Consider the following 26552-nt stretch of genomic DNA (forward strand, 5'->3'; position numbering starts at 1 on the left):
ATTCCTATTTAACCATTGTGCTTAGCATGAAAAATTTATAAGCCGTGTGTTTGAAATACACCCTCCTCCCCTTCTAAGTTATGGCGCTCTACAGGCCGAAATGGCAAACAACTGTCTTGGAAATGACATTGAACCCTGTCTGGTAGTTTGCTTGGGCGGCGCAATCCGTGGACAGCGCTGCGTTCGACAATCGATATTCTAGATCCTATATAAATCGACCACGCAGCGCTTCAGCGTGCTTCCATCTGGTGGAGGCCAACGGCAACCATGCCGTTCCAGTCGTGGAATGGCAGCCGTGACGTCGAGTCGTAGGTAGCACGGGTGCGGGGATAAGGTTATTAATTATTTCGCGCGGTTGAAAATGTTTCTGCGGCGAAACATTGGTTGCACATACTGTGCAACTTTGCTGTACATTCTTTACAGTGTGAATTTGGGGGATACACAGCTCCTTATCAATGTGAAGAACCAGGTAATTCAACGTAAAATGCATGCTTTAGCGCTTAGTGGCACTTCGTACACAATATTTGTAATAATATAAAATGCTTTTGACAGCACGACAGGTGATATTGATTTTGAGAGATCATGAAAAATTCAAAACGATCATAGTTTTGTTTTATATTGTCAAGGAATTTTCGGTGACGTGACAGGTTATGTTTCTGCCACTGTCTTGTAAAGTACACGTTGTGGTTCTACGGGAATTTGAAGTATTTGTTGCGCTCTTCGATTTTTCGAATGTACTTTATCTGCTTAATATATTTTTTGAGTGCGAATCGCTAAACAACAGGTGTGAGTTATTTACGGTTGTTATTGTGATAACAGTTGAAATGTGCATCATCAGCTGATGTAGATTTCTGTCACTTTACTTCATACTGCTGAAGTAGTACGTAATAAATTAACTACAACCGAATCTTTTACTGGGGAGTAACTACATTTTCTGCACGTGTCGAATTTGAATACCGTGTTTCGTAATGTGGCATTTTGAGGTAGGTTATGCATAACAAAATAATGTATTTTGCAAATACTTTATGTATATTATACATGGTAAAATTTCAACCATTAACACAGTTAAACAATATAAACAAAGCAAAAAGAATATTAAATTACACATTCAAGCAAGTTTGTCAGTTTTGCATTATATTACATAAAAAACTTACAATTTCTCAATTAAATTGACTGGCAGCTTGTAAATAACAAAATAAGGTACCTAATATAAATTTTGTTATAAAGGCTAAAACTAATGTGTTGAATTCATAATTTTGAGAGTTTTATTATATAGGCCCAAAATAGAACTAGGCTATGTGTGTATGAAATGCACTATTGCATTTGTATACAGTTCACAAGAACATGTCCACAAAATTTGTTCTCTTAGATAAGTAAAAATATTGAATTAATATTTACAAGTTGCACTCCCAAGTAACAAGAAAAATAAGAATTGGTGGTTTAATAAGTGTATTTTGACTGAGTTAAAGTGGAAACTTTAAAAATTTTTCAAGCGGATGCACAAATAGTAATATAAGTTGCTTGTAAATGAATGAAAAAAAAAAATTGTAAGATATTATGACACTGCCCCTCATCCACACAGTAAAAATACCACACTATTGAAACTCATCAGTACCATTAAGTATTTATTGACTGTGATATGAATTTAGTGTAATCTAGTATCACTTTGTGACATCTCAATATATTACAATTCAGTGTCTTTATGGTAAGGACAACTCTGGAGACAAATACACAGAAAAATGTTCCTGAAAACTAATTATGGTGTATATAACTTCTAATTTTGTATTAAGAGCTCTTTAAATGCTGATTGTGGAACATTCAAAATGTGTGATAGAACAGTCCATCACCTATCTTTTGCTAAAACTAGTGATACTATTGGTAATGAATTTTATCTCCAGAAAATTGCATCTTGGTACAGTTAAATCATTATGTTATACTTAAAATTGTTTTTTTTTTATTTTATTTTATTTTATTTTATGTGATTCTTTGATAGGTCCTTATAATTTCTTCAAAAAGACTAGAAAGTCCACTATTTCTTTGGTTTAAAAACGTACAAACTCTGTACTGAGTGCACTAGTGTGCAGACTTCTCGTCCGAAATGCAATTTTGAGACTAAGCGATAAAATGGCGATAAAATGAAGGTGAAAAGATGTGATGCAAGTCTTTTGGGTGCTGTCAAGAATCAGTAGAGATAATTTCAGACCTATAAGTTCCTTATAACATCTGTTTCACCACATGTTTTTCTTTGTTTCAATCAGACATAACTTATTAAAACAACTTGTCCTGGCTTGTAGCAACGTGATTGGTCAGCCATCCGGCTGACTCCTTGCCAAACAGTTTTGTTATCGCTTAAACACTGCATGTAGATGGGGACAGCAAGAGTGAAGCGTACCTTGTACGTAGACCAATCAGTCTATCGCCATATTGTCTTGGTCATGCCAGCTCAGTCACCATTGCTATGTCCATAATGAGATAGCGGCGTCGGTTCACCCACAGCGGCAAACAGTCTGGTTTAGATTTTATGTTGGTATCAATTCTTGATTTTTTCACAAATATGAAGTCCTAGACGTTGCTGTGATTTTGCAAGTTGCCCTGAGGCAGGGCTGGATAAAAAGTTTTTTAAAACCAAACAACCGTTTTTGTCTAAACCATGTTTTTAGGTTTAAACCAGCTTTTTTATATTACATTATTATGGTTCTCAGCGTGTTCAAACGAAAGCGATATATCATCCCGCTTTCTGCCACTCTTGGTGAACTAGAAAAGTTAAAACATCAAAGAACAGAAGTCCAGTAAATCTGCCCATCTGACTGGGATTCAAACAGATGGAGAATTCCCCATAGAATGGGTGTTTCCCACAGAATATGGATTTACAGTACAGTCAGTGATTTCCCACAGAATAGGAATGAACTATTTAATATTTTTAATTTCGGAGAAGTATTTAGCTGTGTATGATTTTAAACTTATTCATATAATTTAAATGATAAGATCTTGATTAGTATTTAATTTTTTGTTCCTGTAAATCACAAGAAACATTAATGAGCAAACTTGTTATTAGAATGGAATTAGGTCTTTCAAAAAAAAATTCTATTTAATTATACATTATTTTATAAAAATACAAACTTTTTTTATAAAAACCATTTATATAACTTAGTTGTGGTTTAAATCTGCGAACCCTTCCCTGAGCACTTTGTGTCCTCCACCAAGTCATTTATAATGGCCTATGTTTAAAATCCTCTAGTCAATATTCATTAATTGTCTTTACTTATGCATTTACATATTTTTATGTGGGCTGTGGAGGTGAGCCAATGCTCATTTTAATAACTCTTATTCAACTGACTTCATCTAGAAATTGAACCTACAATCTATTATGTCTTTTTTAATTACTGTCTGTGAGCGTAAGTTGTTCGCAAGGAATTTTTTTTAAGTTATTAGAGAGGTGTATGCAAAAACAAAAGTTTTCACCCTTCAGGAATTATGCGACTTATCTGGATGAACAAATGTCCTCAAATGTTACATCTTAATATCTCTTATTATCATTCTAAATTTAGGCTAATCATAATTAATTGTTTAGTTTTTGTATAATGCTGTAATACACAAGACAAAGTTTTGGACAAATTATTGCAGTTTTGGCAATATCACTTTTTATTAACAAATCTGCCACTAATATTTTGAAAATTTTATCCAAATACAGTTATACTGATAGTTGGGACCTCTGGAGTCACGTCCAATGTGCAAGATGGCTGAGGTTTTTAAATATCATCATTATGTATTTACATATTTGGATCATTGTTAATAATTTAAATTTTGATTTAAAAATATGTTTTATTATATTTATGTAGTAACAGGCTGGTAAGAATATAGCCACTCAATATTAAATTTAAATTAAGTATATAACCTTAAAAGATTTATTAATCAGATACTTCTTGTTTCATTATACATGCTGCTTAACTAGGTACATAGCGTTTTCAAGTGGCAGTAGAATAGATGTTGAAGTCTTCTCGTCTGGCTGCAAGCAACTGTTGGTGACCCTGATGGAGTGTTTTGCAAGCATTCTCGTTAGGTGGTGGTTGCTGATATGTGATAGCTTAAAGACACTGTATAGTACTTTCTACAAACTTATAAACACACAAAGCAACAGTGCTGCAACGCGAAAGATAGCGTTAAAAATGTTGTATTTCAATAATGAAGCAATGTACAGATGTTGGCAAGTTGGTGTGAGAAAAATTAAAGGTTTGCAACTTTCTGCTGCACATTTCTTTTTAGTACCAAATGAGGTGGTGCAGAGGCTAAGACCTTATGCTGTAGGATAACTGGTGAATTACCAAGGGCAGGAATGGTTTGCCTACATATAAATGGGATGAATAAACACAACACTGTTGACAATAGTGATCAGATTGAGAGAGAGAGAAAAAACTTTAATGCAAGTTAATACCGCACTTGACATTGAAGGGTGATTACCATTTTATGTTAAAAATTAATTATGTTAGTTTTTCAATGAAAACTTGTATTTGATTCCCTTAATTTTGCGTAATTTTTGAGTGGAAACATTTTTACTGTGTACTATAGCTGTGTTATTTTACCATTTTGTAGATTATAGAAAGAAATAAAACCTCAAATAGCCCTACACCTTCGAAAGATTTATAGTCATTGGAATTGTATTATAGGAAATTTTAAATTGATGTTTTTAAAACTAGAAGAGTGTTGTATTATTCATTTAGATATTAATGAATTATAAAAGTAAACAAAATAATGGTTGATGGTGGATTCCAGAATTTGCATTCAAACCATACACTGGCATAAGGAAAATTTAAAAAAGAAAAAATTCTTCTATTGTATTTAGAAATTAATATTTTATTATGAATACTAAGGCACCATCTGTTCATTTTTTCATGGTTAATACAATGTTAATAACTGTAGCTTTCAATAATATTTGCCATCTAATAAATGATCATAATTTGTAATATTTCATAAAAAATAATTTTGAATTTTCATGAAATGATGGATTGATAATAAAACTACAAAAGCTTATGTCAATATTTAAATGTTTACTGCCCTGTAGGAAATGAAAGTGTCTCTTTTATCATTTGCAGCCTGCAGTTATTTTGCATTTTACATTAATTTTACATTAATTTTGCATTCACAGAATTTTTTTTATTTATTTATAGCACTTGGAAAAATGAATGCCGAGTCAAGCCAGTGACATTTTGCATGTGGTAACACAGTAGAAACGTTCAAACCTTTAAGAGTTTGTTTCTCAAACTAAGTTTCCAGAATCAATACATATTGTAATTATTTGTATACATTACAAGTTAAAAGTACAATATCTTGGAGGATGGTAATAGGATAGGTATGAAGAAAAAATTGACCTAGTAAACTTCAGAGGTTGTCAGTGTTGAATTTTTAATTTTACTTTATTTCCTTCAATATTTTTCTTAGAATCCATATCCTTGAATATTTAATTCTTCGAATACCAGGGTTTTGATGGTATTTGAGGATTTGATTGGCCCATTCCTAAATTTCAACCATGTTTGAGATTACACCCAGGACTGATGTGTTCTCGAGCATGGTACTAATTGAACTACCAAGCTTGTGCACTAGTGCAGAAGCAAGGATGACCATTGCAAGAAAGGTGCAGTATAACTCTGATCTTGCGACCCAGAGGACCCAGGCTGGAATCGCAGTTCAATGTTTGTAATTATTTTGTTGCCAACTTGTCAGCAAAAAATTGATGTGCGCATGAGCAGTACAATTGGTGAATTAACGGACCATGTAATTAGATTTTATGGGGGAAATTTTTTTTTTTTAATTTTATCTTCATATTTTGTATCTCACCTTTAAAGTAAAAAAGTAAATGTAATTAGTGTTCAGACAAAATGGGAAAAAAGAAGTGAGATAATATCATGTTCACCCTTTGCATGTTGTACAAACAGCAATTCTTATGACCTATTACTACTGATATAGTTCTGATGCAAATATAAGAACTGTTTGGGACTGAAGTTTGTATAACTGTCTTAACTGTGATATTGGGACACACAATGAGACATCTCTCAATTTTGACTCCTGTAGTTATTTCTGTGTTCTCAGTACACATCGTAATATCCCTTGGAATAGCTCTTCTCAAGAGAACTTTTTTTTTTTTTAATGAAACAAAGAGTTTATCTATTTTTCAGGTAACCTTCATCTCCTGATGATGCTAGAAATATTTTGAATTGCATACTTAATAATATATAATTATGAATGCTTGGTTTGGTTTAAAACCAATGTGTATCTTTCTACCACATGCTCAAATTTGCTTAGCAATCAGCAGGCGCATATGCTGGATTTATTTAGGTGGGGGGGGGGGGGGGGGGTTGGAGATATAACCTCTTTTTTTGCCTGCTGTTTGCTTTCAAATTACCAACATATAAATTTAACAATTTCTTAAAAACCCTGCAGCGCGATCGGAATAGAAAAAGATTCTAACCGGGAAGTTAGTCGGGGCCGCCATCTATTTCGCGCTGACGACATGGTTGTGTCATTCGTGATTGGTTAGAGAAATATTCCCGTTCAACATTCCAGCATTTCACCGCTATGTTCAGTATCTCCTCATGTAAATTAACACAGCTGGTTGTATTGTTGGAGCAGTGCCAAGCAAGCAGTTTCCGCAAATGTATGCACTAGTTTCGGATGTTAAAGTTGACTTGCCTGAGAAGTTGGCAACACGCACTACAGACAACATGCAGTGGTGGTGGCGGCGGCGGCTCTACTTACTGCCAGAACTGTTAGAAGGATCGCCCACTAGCGTAGTCGGATGCACACCGGCTTACGGTGCGAGGGGTCCTGGGTTCGAGTCCCGGGTAAGGCATGTGTGTACCATATATATTCTGATATTTGATAAAGAGTTGAAATTGAGATTCACGCTGAAAATAATGACGCTTTGGCCGTTGGCGAAAGCTGTAGGCCACATGATATTTAAAAAAAAAATATTAAAAAAAAAAGGATCGTCCACGACTGTCCCTACTGACATGGCGTCGCTGCGACGTTTACTGGCTTCGCTCTGGCTGAGTGGAGCGGCTACAGGAACAACTTTCCGTTAGCGGCTGTACAAAGGAAGGATGCAGTTGCAGAACAAATCTTGGCCTTCATGTTCTCGAATACTGAACTTAGTTTCGTACAACTTTCGATAAAAGAGAAGTTTAACACAAAGAACGAGTAAGTAAACGCAAGTATACCCTCCAAAATATAAATAAATAAATAAAATTTTAAAGGTCCGGGAGAGGCTGTCGCCTATAATCTCCCCTCCCCTCCTCGTGCCGCGCTAGGTAATCCACTGGACCAAATAAAGAAATCAAGTTTGGTCTAATCGGGCGGTCGTGTAGGTCAGGGCAAGAGACACTTCTACCAATCCGCCGAGCAATGAGCTGCTATCAGTCACGAGCATCTTCTCGTGGTGTGGGCAGTCTGGTAGGAGGAATGCTTGTGCAGGTCTCCAGTCTGTGGTAGCAGGAATGGCGGAAGAGGGAAACCGAGGGCCAGGGTTCAAAGAAATATGTCGGACCTCCATATTACCTATTAAGTTTTAAAACTTTTCAAACCAGACAATTAAATATATGTTTAAAAAAAAACTATTTTCTTACGCTCCAGTAATGTGTAAACATCTAACCTCGGTAACAAGCAAATTCATGTGTTCTCGTGTTGCAAATAAACTTGTAACATGAAACTCGGGTACGTAATTTGACATATTCTTTAAAATAATTCCGAGCGTGATATATGAAAAATATCAATTTTAAGGAAAATTGGTCAAATTTCTCCAGGTGCATGCATCTGTGAAGTTATCCTGGAGTACATTTTGAAAACTTGAATAGCAATATGATGGAATAGTAAATATTATTTATTAGCCGGAAAATTGTGTTGGAACAAATATGGCGTCAAAGGTATTTAACATTTTGTTGGTTCTCTAAAGCACTACGAACGCTGCGCTATCTTTTGATAATTTTGTAAACTAAATGTAGCAGTCCAATAGATACATTAAAACCATAGAACAATATTAACATGAAAACTTTTAAAACATATCGTTAAGTATAGGTATGTAAATATAAATATATATTTTTGCGTAAACAACAGAAATCAGTCTGCGAGTGCTTCCTACTAACAAACCTTAACCTAATTGAACTGATTAAACATTTCAGATAAACATAGTAAAAATTTAACCACGAAATTATTTTACTAAACATGGCGTCGAATATTTTAAGGCTAACAATTTCTTGTCAATCTATGGTATGACGAATCTAATGATTGTCGAATGTGTATTGCGTATTTAAGTTCTTTTATTTTTATGACTATAAATTATAACACAAAGTATTAAAGAATAGTTGTACTATTAGAAATTTTATTTTGGCATACCTATACGTCCGGTGTGTCCTTTAATGTTTACGACAGAGCTTAGGAAATGATACATATGAAGCTTTGACTTGAAGTAGTTCCCCTTATTTATTTGATTTTCACATACCAATATGGCGGAAGTTTGTTTAGATTTTTGTAGCAGCAATTCTAGCCTGGTTTTATTAACGACTGTAGTTAAGCTGTTGAAACAAAATTATAATAAAATATTATTGGTTAATATTAATATATATTAAAAGACCAAACCTAATAATAATACAAGTGTAAATACATGAGCTAACATTTTTTTTCCAATTTAACTTCCAATGCGGGTACAGGTGATTGTAAACAAACTGCCGCCACTTTGGTGAGTTTATTATACTATTTTTTGCTTTGCCAACCTCTTCTAGAATCGGACCTTATGCTCCATCTGTATATATCCCTGATCTCTTCTCTGGTTTACGAAAATGACTTTATACGGGTTTATGTTGCTACATGTGGGTCCGCCATCTTTGTGACACATTTTCTTTCATTGACTTACGTTATATTTTCACGAAATTACTCTTACCTAATGTGGCATACCAAGAGCTAAGAAAGTTTACACAAAAATATTTAAAACAGTAGAAGTTAGTGTTGCCATAACTGTAAACGTGATATGTGCATTTCGCATTACTTGTATGGTTTCCTGTGCGTTCTATTAACAATAGGCATGTAAATTTCGTCCTATCAGAGAAAACATAAACGAAAGAAATCTGGAAACTCGGCCAGGCCCTGGATAGCAGTGCGATGTGTTGCGAAGGTTGCCTACCACTTCGCACCACGAATTGTGTTACGTTGCACCAGTTGGCCGGGAATGCAGCTAGGAATTTGATTTTCATTGGTCCAAAAGTGCTGCTTGTGAACATTGAAGTCCGTCGTACACGTAAGTGTTTTCATCGGTGCGTGTGGCAACTTTTGTGCCTATGTTTCTACGGAACCGCCTTGGTGTGAAACCACTCTAGTGTATTGCGAGTTGCCTACTTCTCAGGCAGTTTAAAATTGAGCTAAAATTTGCTTCTGATTGCTTTTACTAGACGACCTTATTTTATTAAATTCAATGTACTTATTTAAAACATTTCAATAAAAATCGATTAGTGTTTATTTGTAACAATATTACAATTTGGATTATGTCGCCAACCTCATTTGATTATTGAAGGACGATGATTTAAAAAAAAATATTTATTGTGTTTTTGATGGATTCTAGAAATGTGACATTACATTTCTGAAACACATTGTAAAAGGATGTCCACGTGCTGGAAAACCACGGAAGTTGGAATTGGTCTGGAAAAGTCATGGAATTTTCCAAGTGATATTAAATTTTGGTGAAAACGTTTTGGTGAAAATGCATTCTGCATTTACCTTAGGGGAAAGATTTTTTTTTTTCAGATGGTGATTTTGTGCACAGTATTACACTAAAATGGTGTATGCGAGGTTATGTGTGAATTAGGTCGGCTATGGGGAAGATTGAGGGTGGATTTTCTTTTTTTTCTTTCAAAACATGCAATATATGTAATTTATGTTTTAAAAATTTGTCAGGGAAATTTTATTCCAAATTCGTGTAGTCAGCCTGTATAACCTTTTATGCTCTGTCGCGGAAGTGTTGCTCGAACTATTTTGGCTGGTTTGGTATGCATCTCGTCCTGCGACCCCTCAGATAGAGTTTTTCTTCCGGCGACTCCTCAACTAGTTTGACGCCGTGAGCGCTGGGCGGGAAAAGTTGCGCAAACGGCCGAAAGCCAGTGCGGGAACCCGAGCTAACTCGGCGACGGCTCCGTGCCGACACGAGCTGCGGGCACTTCTCTTCCCCCTCGAGTGTACCCGCGAGTCGAACTAGCTCGTGGACGAGCCCGTCACGCTCGCAAGCTGTGTACTGTGTACAGTATACCCGGGGAACTTGTTCGAGCAAAGGCCCCCATGTGGTTGAGTGGTGCCGTCCTCGGACGCGCCTGCTCTCGAAGTGAGGCGGTGTGCGGGGTTGCGAACTTGCGTTGTTTTAGAATGGCACCGTGCTCACTGCAAGTCGTAAACTACAAAAAAATAAATATCTATACAAGAGAAGAAAAAAAATGTATTTGTTTAGCTCGCTTGCCCCCGATCAAACTTTCCTGGTTCGATTCCCGGCGGTACTCCCGTTTGTTCCACCTGTGCTCTTTCGAGATATATATATATATTTTTTACACTGGCGGCCACGCCTTCCAAGCAACATCGCCTAATAGTACTTTGTAAGAACGGTTAGTTTTGCACCTCTGAAAACATGGGAGGTGATATTGGATTTTTCCTCTTTTATCTCGTATAATTTCATAACATTAAGCTGGCATGTATTTTTATAGTGACTATTACGAAGTAGGTACATAGAAACTTTAAAAAGTTACAGTATAAACACTCGCCATTGAAAAAAAAATTCTAATTGAATTTTAATAGAGTTGAAGATAGATCGTTCATATATATAAGCGTAGAATGCATGTTAACAACATTTACCGTGCAGAATGTTCTTGTTGAATCACAGCGGGATGTGAGTATAGATATTTACCGATATTCGTCGGTGAAAACATGATATAATTGCTGACCACGGCGTTTAGTGAAGTTCCATTTCCTCAACATATTTGGACGAGGCCCTTTATTTAAAAAAAAAATTTGATACATACTTCCCCATACTCGCGATATAAAAAAAATGGCGAGTGAATTTTTTCGATGCCCGCGCACCTTGTAACGAAATTTTCACAGGATTAATAAAAAGGTCTTCATACAAATAAAAATTATCGATTCTTTTATTTATAATATACATTAGTGATTGATATTGAATACTGGTCCATGTAATTAAACCCTAATTTTTTATTGTGAATATTGGTGATATACCTATATTGTGTTTACAAACTTTTCCAAGTCTAATTGCATAAGTGAGGTTATGTACGTAAACCAAGCCAGCTGCACTTGTAGACCCCGCCGGGCCGCAGTCGTCGAGCTTGGCGTCCTGCCGCCGCGCGCGCTGGCGTCGCCGTGCGGCGTCCATGGGCGTCCATGGGCGTTCATGCGCCCCCTTGTCGGTTAATTGGTTTCATTTCAGCGCATTTGGCGCGCGGTCCCCGCGTAATGGAAGTGCGTGTGTGAGTTCTTTGGAATTAATTAGCACCGTGTTTATTTTTTTCAAATCGCTGATGATTAATGTTTTAAGGGTAGGTTTGGAAAAAAAAAAGGCGGGGGGGGGGAGTTAATACGCGCTCAGCCGTGCGTGCATTTGCGATTAGCGAGAGTAAATTAGAATTCTATTACGTCCCTGTTTTATAATATCTTTTTTTGCGATGCTCTCGTAACGTAAGCGAGGGCAACACATTCGGTAACAGTTTCTGAATAAAAGTGGACCTTCAGTGCCATGGTTTATAAAGTCATGATGATGAAATTAACTGACTGGTCATTTAATCAGGCATTCGAAGTTTGTAAAATAACTGAGATGAATGATTAATCCTGGGAGTGATAATTTCCCCTGCCGTCGGTATTTGGTTCCTTCTGAATTATTCTGAGCCGTCGGATCGCCAGTAGTTTTCAACCCTCCCCGATGAACTGAGGGATTTCACGTCTTTGATTTCGCTGCAGTTGGAAGACCTCTCAGCCCGTCGTGTGGTTTACTCCTGCCGGTTTTTGGAAAAAAAAGTAATAACTCAGAGAAGAACTACTGATATGTAACAATTTATGTAAACATTTAAAATTCTCCTGTTCTAATTCTTAGTTCAAAGTTCATAAAAACCTAAGGGTCTGCACTGATTGAAAGCTCTTGTAACACATTATCTCTGCTTACAATACATACAGTCAGATAAGCAGCAAATTTGCAAAGTGTTTCGGATTTGAAACATATTATAAGTAGGTTTATACGTACATGAAAAGAATTTTTCCACCAAAATAATGAATAATAAATTCATCCAGGAAAAAATAATATGTATGTATATAATAGTTTCTTAAACTTTATAATTATATCAGTTTTGCAAGCCCTGGATATTTCCCAAACCCCCCAACCTTCCAGATGTAACAACATAACGGAATTGGTTTCTTCACAGAAAATTGTGTATCTTCTAAAGAGTAAATGTGACTGTTTCCCATACAGAATATTATTTTGGGAGGATCCTTTAAAAATATAAATAAAAATATGTTTCACAAACTTACGCCAGGAACAGTAGTTTTGAGCAGTTACTTTTTCATTGTCAACCTGCATCACTGTCGTTGTGGTTCGTGATCGCAGGTGTGGCAAACAGCTCACCGGGCATGGCCATCACCCTAAATAACGCACTGTCTTCACCGAGGACTGCCTTCAGGAAGGAGGACATATCCCCTCTATGCTTCCGCCCCTGCACATGACAATGCCTCACAGTAGTTAGCGTCGAGTCGCAGAGCGGGGTTGACGGGAGAAGGCCGCTGCAAGCAACTCGGCGCTCGCCACGAGCTGTGTGTGACCTCCGCGCTCGCTACGAGCTGTGTGTGACCTCCGCGCTCGCTACGAGCTGTGTGTGACCTCCGCTCGCTACGAGCTGTGTGTGACCTCAGCTCTCGCCAAGAGCTGTGTGTGACCGCTCTCGCCGCGAGCTGTGTGTGACCTCAGCTCTTGATACGAGCTGTGTGTGACCTCAGCTCTTGATACGAGCTGTGTATGACCCCCGCTCTCGCTACGAGCTGTGTGTGACCTCCACTCTCGCCTTGAGCTGTATGTGCCCTCCGCTCGCTACGAGCTGTGTGTGACCTCCGCTCGCTACGAGCTGTGTGTGACCTCAGCTCTCGCCAAGAGCTGTGTGTGACCTCAGCTCTCGCCAAGAGCTGTGTGTGACCTCCGCTCTCGCTACGAGCTGTGTGCGGCCTCCGCTCTCGCCGCGAGCTGTGTGTGACCTCCGCTCTCGCTACGAGCTGTGTGTGACCTCCGCTCTCGCTACGAGCTGTGTGTGACCTCCGCTCTCGCTACGAGCTGTGTGTGACCTCCGCTCTCGCCACGAGCTGTGTGTGACCTCAGCTCTTGATACGAGCTGTGTATGACCCCCGCGCTCGCTACGAGCTGTGTGTGACCTCCGCTCTCGCTACGAGCTGTGTGTGATCTCAGCTCTCGCTACGAGCTGTGTGTGATCTCAGCTCTCGCTACGAGCTGTGCGTGACCTCCGCGCTCGCTACGAGCTGTGCGTGACCTCCGCTCTCGCTACGAGCGGTGTGTGACCTCCGCTCTCGCTACGAGCGGTGTGTAACCTCCGCTCTCGCAAGACGCCTCACGCACGGCCACCGGGCAGATGCTTGCACGACGGTGCCTCTTACACTGGCGCATTTACCTGCACAGAGACTGACTAAATTAGTTCGGATTTTTGTGGCGGCGTGTGCGGGATAGCGTGAGTGGGGCTGCACAATCTTACACCACCACGCGTGAGAAACTCTGCCGAGACTGAGACCTAGTTTTGGTCCCACCCGCTAAATAGTGGCTTTCATAATATATTACTAACGTACCTGTATTGATTGTGAGAAGTAATTCATAAGCTATTGTCAGACAAAAACAAAACAAGTTAAGAATTAATTCACTTTATTTTGGTAACCACACATTTTGTGGTGTGGCATACCGGAAATTTTTCATGTTCTAGTAATTTGTATCCATAGAACATGATTTTTTTAAATTGCAAAACAGCGTTAAGTGTTTCTCGCACAGTTTAAATTGCTGTTATTAACAAATACGTCGTCACGTAGTTAAATCGACATTGTAATCTCTGCTAGTAGTTATGGACCCACCGAAAGATAGCGTCACTTGTGCGAAACATCTGTTCCTGTTTCCACTGTACGGGTCGCACTTCTGTCTCCCTCCTTGTTCTGTGCACACCACCACCCCTCGTGCTGGAGTCGTGCGACGCGACGGGCGTACAGCGGCGGTATGACCTGCCGCAACTCCGTCTCCGCGCAGTGCGACCCCCCGGCTTTTTTGTTACGACCGAGGTCACGAGGAGGCTCTTTTGTCTTTCTTCTTTACCTTTCCCGCACCCGCCACGCCCCGCCCCGCCCGCCGCTGGCGTTGCGGCCAGAACCACTCTTCCCCGGGAGTGAATGCAAGCTCTATTATTTATTCTGGAGGAAAGGTCTTATCTGATCCGCGGCTGAAAAATAGTCCAGCTTTGTTCGCTATTGGAAAGTCATTTATTCCAGGGGTCTCCGGGTGCGGTTGATGGGTTTGGGTGGGAGGGGGAAGGCAGTGTTCTTCTGCCCCCCTCCTCCCCTTTGTGATAGTGTTTCACTCGTCTCGTGGGTTGGCAACAATAGGGCGCCATCCGGCTTCCGTGAGGAATAAAACCCTCTCCCCCGCCCCCTTCTTCTGGCTTGGCTGGAGAACTGCCCTGCGTGATGAATAGCCGGGCCTTCAGTCTCATTGTCGCCGAGGAGGTCGGCGGAGACGGCCTGGTGGCGGGAGAAGCCAGGCCCTCGGCGCCGGCGGAGGAATACCTTGTTGCCAGCTTTGAATATATACACTGTATAGAAGTCGCCAGCCCAGGTTAAAATTTCTGATGCGGTTTTGAGGTAGTTGGTTAATTCACCGCCACAATCGCCACCATCTCTAGGGCATCGACTTGTGGTGGTCCCTAGCGGACAAGTGTCGAACTCTTCAAACACCCCTTCCCCCTCCTGCTGAACGACCTTGAGCTGCAGTGAATGATAGGTGGGGGGTGCGGGGAATGACAGCGGGCGACAGTGCTGCGCTCTAACGTGTAAATAACAACTAAGACGATACAGGGCGTTACGGCAGCGCACTGCAGCGGTGAAGTTCCCAAGCTGCTCATCATACGCTTATGAAAAACGTAGAGTAAATCCTATCCACTCGCGACTTCTATACAGTATATATATATATTCAAAGTTGCCAGCGTGCTTGCGGGGATTCGCGCGCTTGCACCAAGGCGGTAGCCAGAATTATTCCTTGAATGAGAGGGTCCAGTACAACCATTATATAATGTTTTTTTATATAACTGAATTTTAGAAGAGAATTTACTGTCACAGATACTACCTACTCAAAGAATAAGAAACTTTTAGAACTCCAATGTTTTCAAGTACAAATTTAAGTTATGATTTTGTTTGAAGAAACTGAACATTTCATGTTTTTGTTTTCAATAATTTGTTCAAAAGTCATTTTTTTTAATTAGTCATAAATACACATACACTTTTGTTATTAAATACATGAAACATGCATGTCAAGTTTGTATGAAAGACATGCTTACAGTTGTAACACGTGTGCAAACCAAAATTAAATATAGACTATTTGGAAAAAAAAAAATTCCTGCGGCTTCTGTGTATGAGGTATATAATGGAAATGGAATTCATTATTGTAGCCCACTAAGTATTTCAATATTCCATGTAAAATAATCTTTAAGTAGCTAATTTGCTATGATTTCCTTATTCTATCTTCGCTTGTTAATTATTATTATTATTTATTAATTCTAGAAGTTAGGGGGCGAGACCCCACGTACCTCCCCCTGCTACGTGCTTGTGTGCGTGTAGGTGAGTGTCAACCTTTATTCACGCCGTGGTGTGTTCAAAAAATACTTTATTCAATGAGTATAGAGTACAGTGGCCGAGGCCATGAATATAATAGACCAACATTTATAAGAAACACCACAAACCTTGTGTAGCACCCACATACAGCAATACCAAACATCATAGTCTCTTCTTGCCAAGGGACAGCGAGAATCATGAACAGGATAAAGCGAAACAAGCAAAAAACAATATATGTAGACATAAACACTAGGGGAAACATAGAATAAAAAACCCACTAAAAGAACCTAATTTATATACAAGGAAGTAGAAGTACAATGAACAAATAAAGAACACACAACAAAGAAGCGCATGCCCTAGGAAAGAGTACAGGGAGCCACAAGTGCCCGCACGAGGAGCGCCGTCGACACACAGGGACGCCATGGACCTTCAGTGCGCCTGGTTGTCCCAGGAGACGTGGGCGGGAATACCGGTCCATTCTTCCTTATCCATAGGGACTGGAAAAATTCGCGGTTTCGACGACCTTCAGGATAGACTACACAGTCCTCAGTATACTCGGGAAAATAACGCCTGTTAATTGGCTATTGACTTGCGAGTCGTCTCAACTTGTTTGCCTGTGAAACGATACTTTTAATTGAGTTTTTCCCATCGGCCCAGAGTCGTCCGGATGAACAGTGAACCAATAACAAAAGCAGCTTAAAGGTATATGCATTTGAATTTTAGCGTATCGCGAAATGAATCCGCGAATTTTTCCGGTCTCTACTTATCCATGTTGTCTCTGATTCGCGCATCACTCCAGGTCAAGAGTGCACTCTGATATATATACCCGCGGCGCGACAGACGAGACACTGGAGCCAGGTTTATAAGCTACGTAACACGCAACCAACTGAAGAAAATCAACAGTCGTTTATGAATCACGCAAGTCGCGAGGCTTCACCAAATCCTGTAACGTAAAAATTTCAAAACAGTTAACATTTTCCACCCAGGGCTTCGTTTAAAAAATCGTATTAATCACGAAAAAAAATTATTATATTAACTGTTAGAAAGTTTAACTAGTGTAAACATGATGCATATATTAAAAATAACATCGTGGGCTTCTATGCACTTAACGTCCGCGCCTTTAATTGTTTTCGGAACACTTCTCTTCAAATGTGGCAGTCGAAAACTCAAAGATTGTTGGAAGTCGAACTCCATCTTGCTTTGTTTGTAAACCGATTCTCTAAAATGTGATTGGCGAGTATTTGGCTTCTAGCGTTCTTTGTGTAGTTTATAAACCAGGCCTAAGCCAGAATAGGAAAAAAAAAAAAAACTGCGCGCATTGCATTTGACATAAGGCTTGTGATAACAATAAATTCTACGCCGAGTTTTGAAGTACGCTAGCCATTAGCGAGGGTTTATCGGAGAACTGTTTCCCGCTTGCGCCGCACGGCGCTGCTGTCGCCGGCCTCGGTCAGTACTCCCCCCCGCCCCCCGTCATACGAGCCCCATTCGACACGTAAATCGCAACTACGCGGAAAAATTAATATCCGGCGCGCGCATCTGCCGGCGCTAAACGAATTTTCCCCCGCCGCGAGCCAAACGCCGGTGAAATGGATTTCCTGGATTTTATCTAAAATGGCGTGCCGTATCTGTGGTCGATGGGGGTTGCGAGTGCATCATGTAGACATTGGGTTAATTTGCGAAATCATTTATTTGCAGACGAAACTTCATTAATTTACGAGCAGGCTGCATTGTTGTCGCTTGAATTTATTTTTATTTTTGTTTTTACTTTGATATTGTTAAATAGCCCATAACTGCGTCTTTATTCTTTGACGCATTCACACATTCCCGCTTTTGTTCGGTACGAATATGCACTAGTGGCATGTTTACGTATCACATAACGCGACGTCTAGACGAGGACGGTTATTAGACCAATTAATTGCGGTTCTGAATTAAAATTAAAATTAAAATGTGACGTTTATGAGTATTAGGCAATTTTTGTCGAAAGTTTTAAAAATTATTTTCCATGCACCGAATCACTAGATTCTTTCACTACAAATGTTGGTACTTAATCATTTATAATCCTACTATTGATAATAGTTCAAAGTAATAAACATATTTATACTTTTGGGGGGGGGGGGGAATTTTTTGCACGACCTATGGAGCAAAGTTTTATAATCAGGTAATCGAATTTACTGTATAAATAAATGTATAATGCTTAAATAAACAAAATGTTCAAATAAACAGGTATTTTAGAATTGTAATGTTTGTATAGTATGAATTATAAAGTTAAAAAAAATTAAAAGTTATCTAAGTATGTTTTGTTTCATTTTGAATTGTTATCAATTGTATGGTTATTCGTGATTTCATAACAAAATTAACAATAACAGTATCTAATAATATGATGCAGGGTGGAGATTTTAAAACTTTTAAAACATGCCCAATATGCCTATAACTCAAGAACCATTACAATTTTTTATAATTTTTTATGTTTTTAAACCGTAGTTGTTAAGCCTATCGACTCTGTTCTCGGCTTGAATTTGAGTTCTGGTACAGAATGCATATGGAGCATGACTTTCGTCAAGCATGATGCAAATCTCTCTTTCCTCTCATGTGACGGCGGTCTGGGCGCGACACGTACCTACATATCAAATGTCACAGCTGTAACCACATCCGTTTTTTTTTTTTATTTTTTACAAGACTGTAGCCCGATATTTTATGGTTTTATCTTCAAGTCAGTTGTTTCAAAATAAGAGAATTTAACTGTAGTTGAAAGAATGGTAGTTTTTATAATTGGGAGAGAGAAAAAAATCGTCACCATATATAGGTACAATAGTTTCAAAGGTTTTACAAACGACAAAGGAGCATAATTGTTTTCACTCGAGACGGGTCTAGAGAACGCCCTGTCCAATGGGGCTGGCTGGCGGGTGAAAAACCACCATCCAGCAGCGCGCTTCATGTCTGCAGTGGATGCAGCGCGGTCAGCTCTTTGATGTGCGTAATCAGCGTCATCAGCTGATCGCCAGGGGACCACAAAGCAGGCGGCGGCTCTTAACGAGCTCCGTGTAATTACAGTGTCCCCCCACCCCTCCCTCCAATCTTCCCAGCGTGACCGCGTGACTGAGATCAATAGCATTGCCCTTACGAGTGCGTTCAGGTTTGTGAAGTTTAATGCTAGCTAACTTTTGTATTTAACACTGGCTGATGTACCCGTGTTTCACTACGGAAGGTTTCTGCTCTCATTATGCATGAATGGGGTGAAATAAAAACAGTGCTGTTACAGTGACTCTATGTACCTATGTTAGCTACTAACACGTTTTTTTTTATCATTTAGATATTCTGTGATCAGTCAGTGAGTGACTGTCACGTTGTAAAGTCCACCTCTGTCAATCATCGTTGGTAGGCCTTGTATCAGTCAGAGAGTGACTGTCAAGCTGTACAAGTCCACTGTCTCTCATCGTTGGTAGGCCTTGGATCAGTCAGTGAGTGACTGTCACGCTGTACAAGTTCACATCTGTCACTCATCGTTTGTAGGCCTACACCACTACCCGTCCATGTTGTTGAAATCAGCATAGCATTTTCGTGCCGCTTCCCGCCCATAAGAGCTTGGGGTCCCTCCAAGTTTCACTTCTTTCGATTTTACGGCTGTATTCCTCTCATCTCGTGTCTTGCATCGAGGGACTACTCAGAACTGCTCTCCGCATGGAAACCGGCAGGTGGAACGCCCTCCACTACGACCTTGGAGGAGTCAGCTAGGCGACTGGTGCGAAGGACGAAGGCCGAGTAATGTCTCTGGTGTGGAGTCCGCTGGTCCCCCAGAGCAGACGAGCCGACCGCGTGTGAGGGTCGGGCGGTTCCCCGTCTTTGCTGCGTCGCCGCACTTCTCGACACCCGTCCGTTCGACTAGACCAGCGGCCGGCACACACTTCCCACTGACATAATCCAAATATCAAGCACACGGATTCGCCATTTTTTTTAAGAGAGCCGCAACGTGTATATTTTCTCTGTTACTGCATGGGATTTGAAGACGATTAAAAAAAAAAAAAGAGATAAAACCAAAATATTTTATTTACGAACTCAACATAAAGTCTTAAAAAAAAGACTACATAAGAAAGAAACACGTAAATGAAGAGAAATGGTAGTCATTAGTAGAGCTCTACTGACAAAACAAGGGAACCCAAACTATTTTAATTATTCATTACAATATAAAAGCTTCCTAGCGAGTGCTGAGGTCGGTGCGGTGGTGGGAGCTAGCCGCAGGCGGAGGACATGCCTGTGGCTGTGCCGTGGCAGCACAGAGCTGTAGAGCTGTAGAGCTGTAGAGCTGTAGAGCTGTAGGGAAGTAGAACCGTGGTCTGCTGACCCCTGATCTGGAGGCACTAACTAGTCGAAGCATCTGAAAGAGGGTCTAAGACCTGTACCGAAACTGTTACAGGAATATTCTAGATTTACTTGTATCTGATTTTCTGATGCTAGTATTATTTTTTTTATTAAATTCTATTTTATTGTGAAAATTGCACTGATGGGTTTAAACCTATAGGTGACATCCAATACCATGTACCTACGTAACCAACTGTTGTAATGTTTATTTATGTTAGAGTTTCATCACTGTGAAAGATTCCTACAGACGTCAAAAGTGGAAGATACCTTCATATCCCTTCCATTGGCTTAGCCCCCCGCCCCTCCAATTGAAGAGAGAACGCACAACGGTCAGTGCGTGGCGAGATGCGCGGACACGGGAGCCACCGCCTGGTCACTGGTCACTGGTCACTGGTCACTGGTCACTGGTCACTGGTCACTGGTCACTGGTCACTCGGCTCGGCTGCTGGCGCGTGATCTCAGGGCCAAGTACACAGGGGATTTCACTCCCGGGTTCAAAATAGTTACTCTTTTGACGTGAATACTTCTTTAAAATTGCTTCCATAGTGGGAGGCAATTAAAAAAAAAAAACGAATAACAACAAAATCGGGGGTTACAGTTTGGTGTTGCAGCTACATATCTATCATCTCCGTCCAAATTTCAACCACACCACTGGATAGCTAAAGGATCAAATAATTCGTTACGCTAAGTGAGGACTGTGATGCATCGCGCGTGGTGGAGAGGGAAGTGCCAACCTGTCGGTGTAAAATTTGTTGATTCACAACTTTATCTATAAAAAAAAAATTAATGGTTTTGTCAACATTGAAATGTTGATCGAGTCAAAATAATCATATTAAGATGGTAAAATCGCAGATTGTTCTCAAGTCACGTTAGTGAAAAATACTTATACTTTAGCTAATAATGTGAACGACATTCTGATGATGCGTTCTTTAAATGATTCATGCGATGGGGGAATTTTAATTTAATGCAGTTTTTTTTTGGACATACTCCATTGTAATGGCGTATGTCCAAAAAAACTGCATTGAATTCTGAAGTTGGTATGTAGGGAACCGTTAGTGTAGAATAAGCGCGCCGTAGTTCCCGTATGTAGCTACGGCCCCTGGTCGGGGCAAAGTTTGCGCGGTGCAGTCCCGCAAGACGCGACCTTATGGACCAGTCACAGCGTGCCATGCGCCCCCCCCCCCCCCCCCCCCCCCACAGGATCGCTGCGGCTCTATATTCGCATTCCGCATGCCGACCAGGCCGTGACGCCAGCCGCCCTTCTGCCGAGCGCCGGAGGAATGCCCGGTATTCAGTTGAGCCATCTCCCGCAGAGATGCGTGCGATCCGGAAACCTTTCATAAGCTCCCGAGTTGCTGTGTTTCATCCGGGCTCGTCTGTCACTGCGCCTTTGGGAGCTCTCTCTTTTCTCACTAGTGTCGGATATGTTTCCAGGCAGTGTTCGTTCACTGAGCAGAATTTAAGTTGTATTTGTTACCCTTCTTTAAAGGGAGCAAAAAATAAAGATGAATAAAACTCTGCTACAGGACCGCGATGCAATACAGGGTGTCCACAAAAGACCTTTACAACTTCAAACCTAAATTTAAAAAAAATAATGTGACAAGGTAGCTATCTGGATGGGGTTTGTGGCATTGTGATCAAAATCGCTCAAAGTTTTTATTTGAATTTTCTGTTTTTTTTTTGCAGTTGTGAATGGTAACTGACATCCAAACATCACAGAATATGGCTACACCTCAAGAGAAAGAGCAATGTGTATCCTGGTTCATCGAATCAAATGTTTCCAACATATATGAGCTGAAGCGGAGGATCGTGCAGGCTGTAGCCTCCATTGATGCAGCACTTCTTGAGCGAACGTGGAAGGAAATCGAGTATAGGCTTGATGTGCTGCGCACAACTAATGGCGCACATATTGATATTTATTGACTGAACAAATATACTAAATTCACATAAAAACTTGGAGAGATTCTGATCACAATGCCACAAACCCCATTCAGATACCTTGTCGCATTATTATTTTTATTTAGGTTTGAAGTTGTAAGGTTTTTTGTGGACATCCTGTACAATAATTCACAGTAGATTATAGCGCAGGCCTTTAGTAGAAAAAACAAATTATATCTCGAGAGAAAATTTGCTTCTGCTCTCTTAGTGAGAAATCCGTACAAATAGGCCCGAAAGTTAAGTAATCGTGTAATTAACAACCGCATATTCGCTCTACATCTGACATAGTAAAAACTTTTTCAGAATTAGTGGAATTTGATTGGACGTGTGTCAAAACTCCTACGCTTGACTGGGACGTTTACGGGTTATTTTAGCGCAACTTTGCTGATTAATCGGCCAGTGTGTTTTCTCGGGGTAGTCCTCGTTTCCGTCAACCATTTTTTTTTTCCATTCTCGTGTCACCGCCTCCCATTGCATCTAATGACCCCGGTGTCAACAATACGTTAATACCCAGTTCATTAACTAATATCTAGAGACCGGAAAAATTCGCGGGTTCAGTGACCTCCAGGATAGACTCTACTACACTCTACACACTCGGGAAAATGCCACCTGTTCATTGGCTGCTGACTTGTGAGTCGTCTAGACTGAGTGTCTGGTGAGTCGACACTTCTATGAGCGAGGGTTTCTAATTGGCCCTCATCACTCCAGATTAACAGCGAAACTGTGGTAGAAGCGGCGCTAAGGTATAAATAATTATTTGAATTGTAAGCATATCACGGAATGAATCCGTGAATTTTGCAGGTCTGTACTGATATCAAGATCGCTTGTCGAGATGTGGAGAGAGAAGCGAGTGCGGCTGGGACATCTCGCCTGCCGACTGCAGCCTCGCCGCTCCGAGGCGGGAAGCCTTCTTTTCACAGACAAGAGAGCCAAACGCCCGATCGTGCATCTTCGGTTGTTTTTTTTTTTTTTTTTGTTCATTGTAAATAAATATGGCGGTGTTGATAAAATGATACTAATGGTCAATTAGGTTAGGTTAGCTACATTATATATATTTTTTTAAAACATTGTGGACGCGGTTGATTTGGTTAGGATAGCTACATTAAAGATACGGGGGAAAAAAAAAAAAGCATGAACTTCGGGGAACTTCGGGTTTTGGTACTCTCGTCTGTGAAAAGAAGGCTTCCCCCTCCGAGGCGCTTGACTGCCATTCGTCTCTGTCGGACGCCGGGCGTCGGGCAAGCGTCCTTACCGCCCCTCCCCTCACCTTCCCGCTCCCTCCTCACCCCGTCCCGACCGCCGAATCAATACGCAGTTAAGCCCTGCTGAGCGGACCTCGCGGGAGAGTCACACAGCGGCCTCCCGGCTCGGCGATACACAGATCAATCCCTGGTTCTCACAAGATATCACTCATGTCGTGGTTTACATTTTATTATTTATTTATTTTCCTGCTGATTTGTTGCATTTTTGCACATTATATTAAATGAATTCGTAATGTAACAGCATTTAATTGCTCAGACACGGTGTTTCCAACAAAAAAAAATATTATTTAATTTTTGAAGTTATACGTCTTTAAGCTCGTTATTAAAAAAAAATATGAGAGAGAATTTTTTACGCATTATTACGGAATTTTTACGAAATTATCACAGTATAAAAAAGGCTACATACAAATAAAAATTATATCTATGTTTTTAAATCTTAATCTAAGTGATTGATATTGAATACTGGTCCGTATGATTAAAAACATTTTTTTTTAATATTAGTGATAGAAATTGTGTTTATAAACATTTTTTTATGTGTATTTATATAATTGAGTTCATGTTCCCGTATGTAGATATTATTTAATTAATATTAATATATTAAAATAAACATTCAGCTTATTTATTGAATTTTCTTAATAAAAATTTATCTCGATTATTTTACTAAATTAAATAATTAATTTTTTAACGTATTAATACTGAGTACAGCATACTTGCACACTTAAACACTTGCATACTTGTGCAATAGCAAAATACTGCGCTCGTATACTTTAATATATATAGGTATATATATATTTATATATATATTTGATCTGTGACATCAGCCAAAGAGAATTAATTGCCCCATACCTTCACTTCTGCCGCTCGTGGACTCCACGCGCACAACATTTTTTTTTTCTCCTGTGAGGGTTTCCCGTGAAGGATTCGCCGTTTCACCGGCGGCCCTTGAAGCGAGTGTTCCCCGCGCCGTGTTATTGCACGGGCCGCGCGACGAGCATTTTGTTTATGGTCCCGTCGACCCACTTCGCGGCCGGGCACAGCGCCCTTTACGGCGTCGTAAACAAGGTCGTGTCGCGGCGACGTGAGCCGCGCGAATCCGCCGACAAGCCCCGGGTTTGTCGTGGCGACTGCGCGGCTGTTGGTCGTCCGGGGGGGGGGGGGGGGGGGGGTAACCGCGCTCTCGCACGCACTGCTGAAGACTGCTACCTGCAGGCCTTACAACCTCTCTCTGGAGTCGTGGAAGGAAGCTCGACACTTATATCATTAAACATCTTATTCGTAAGGGGGCTCAGTTGTAGTCAAAATTTTTCCTTTCGATCTTTTTGAGTAGTTAATGATTATGAATGTATATAATATGGAATATGTTTACATTTGTTTTGTGTTACATTTTTTTGACGTGACAACGTCTAATAAATCGATGAACGCCGGCTGCACGCACGAAAAAGTGTCCCGTTACGCTCATTGTACGCTTGCGCCGCATCTATCTCTCTTCCACTCGATTGGAACAACCATCGATATGACTTTTTCGAGGCACATTAAACTTAAAACACTCCCATTCGTTTCCTACTTTTCCTATTATCGTCCTATCCTTAACAGAATAACACAGATTGGAAGAAGTTAAATAGCAAACATGTATAAAAGTTATAGTTAAAATAATCTCTTCGTTAAAGTAATAAACATATCTGAATTAATGAGTGCAAATAAAAGTAAATTTATCAATCAAATTGTAGATTTCATTTCACTCCTTTGTATCCATACAAAATAGTGATAATTCAATAAAAATGATTCAATTTTATTCATAAAAGTATGCAATCATTTCATCAATGTTTTGTTATGACATAGTCACGCTAAACTATCGTCCGTAAACCGACTTTACAGACAACCAATTTTTTTTCAACTATCACATTGCTAATAATAGGTAGGCCTTTAACATAATATGCAGTGCTGTTTACAGGCTAAATCTTGCTTTTCTTTAACGGAAGTAAATCTGATAATCGGTGAGATTGAGATGTCCATTTCCTGACCATAAACGGAAGTGCGAGTAGACTGATTGTTGTTATTTGTGCACACTCGCAAAAATGAAATTGCTTGTCAATGCATCTTGTTTTAAGAACCAAATAGCAGACCCGTGCGAATATTTAGCACAGTATCGTAATAAAACACCGAATAGTAATATAGTCATGTGAAACTAAGTAAATTCGATTATTTATTAATGAAATTTTTTTTGAAGAGAAGTAATAAATATGTTTTATTATAAAACGTCGTTATCTATGTATACAATATGTTCAGCACCATTGTTATTGATGTTAATAGTACTTACCTGTTTTAGTACATTGCTTTAATTTAGTTAATTACATTTATATATGTTGGTTTATAAATAACAGTTTATAACGATTGACGTTGATTTAATTTGATTGATTTGCGTGATAGAATACACTTGCTTAAATAATGTAAACAGCTGTCATGTTAATTAAACGGATTGTTAATTGATGGCTCCTCCTACATGTCAGTTGAATATATTTTCATAAACAGTTATTTTTTAATGAAAACGTTAATTTTAAACTGTTTGTCTATATTCCGTTAATAGCGGGGAACATAAGTTTTAAAATGATGTATGAATAATTAATTTTGCTGAAGAATTAAAGGAGATATGGCGTTGCCTCCAAAATAAACACACGTTTGAGAAAAAATATTGTGAATTTGCAAGTTTGAGTGAGAATTACTCTATGAAATTAGTTATGCTGCCAGTAAAATTAGTTAGGTTGTATTAGAAAAAAAATTGATAGTTATCGAATTATGTCCGTGGCAGAATATGAAATTGCATCGTCGCTAACTAGAAACGTCCGTTAAGCAGCAAGTCCCAACGTTTGGTTACGCTAGCAAGATCGGAATGTAGCGTCTTCTCGGTCGTGGTGGAGATGTTACTGTTGTGGTGACGTCATTGTTTCCCCTCCTTCATTTCTCCTTCCTCGCCGCCCTGCTTGTCCTCGCAACGCCCAGGGAGCCGGTAACGGTTTCCGACGCCTCCGAAGGAGAATGGAGTCGGATTTAAGAAGAGAACGTTCGGGAAATGGAAATGGGGAAGAAAAGAGAGGTAGGAAGGGCGGAATC

General features: G+C 39.8%; 1 protein-coding gene across 2 annotated transcripts in view; it reads left to right on the forward strand.

The window, feature by feature from the left end:
* Positions 1-230: 230 nt before the first annotated feature.
* LOC134542394 (out at first protein) overlaps positions 231-26552 on the forward strand; it is a 197920-nt gene continuing 171598 nt past the window's right edge. For both annotated transcript variants that reach the window (XM_063386588.1, XM_063386589.1), the window contains exon 1: positions 231-469. In XM_063386588.1, coding sequence (XP_063242658.1) covers positions 362-469 — 108 coding nt within the window. In that variant the 5' untranslated portion in view covers positions 231-361. The remainder of the gene's footprint in view (positions 470-26552) is intronic.

This window comes from Bacillus rossius, assembly GCF_032445375.1.
Source record: "Bacillus rossius redtenbacheri isolate Brsri chromosome 4 unlocalized genomic scaffold, Brsri_v3 Brsri_v3_scf4_2, whole genome shotgun sequence".
Taxonomy (NCBI): domain Eukaryota; kingdom Metazoa; phylum Arthropoda; class Insecta; order Phasmatodea; family Bacillidae; genus Bacillus; species Bacillus rossius.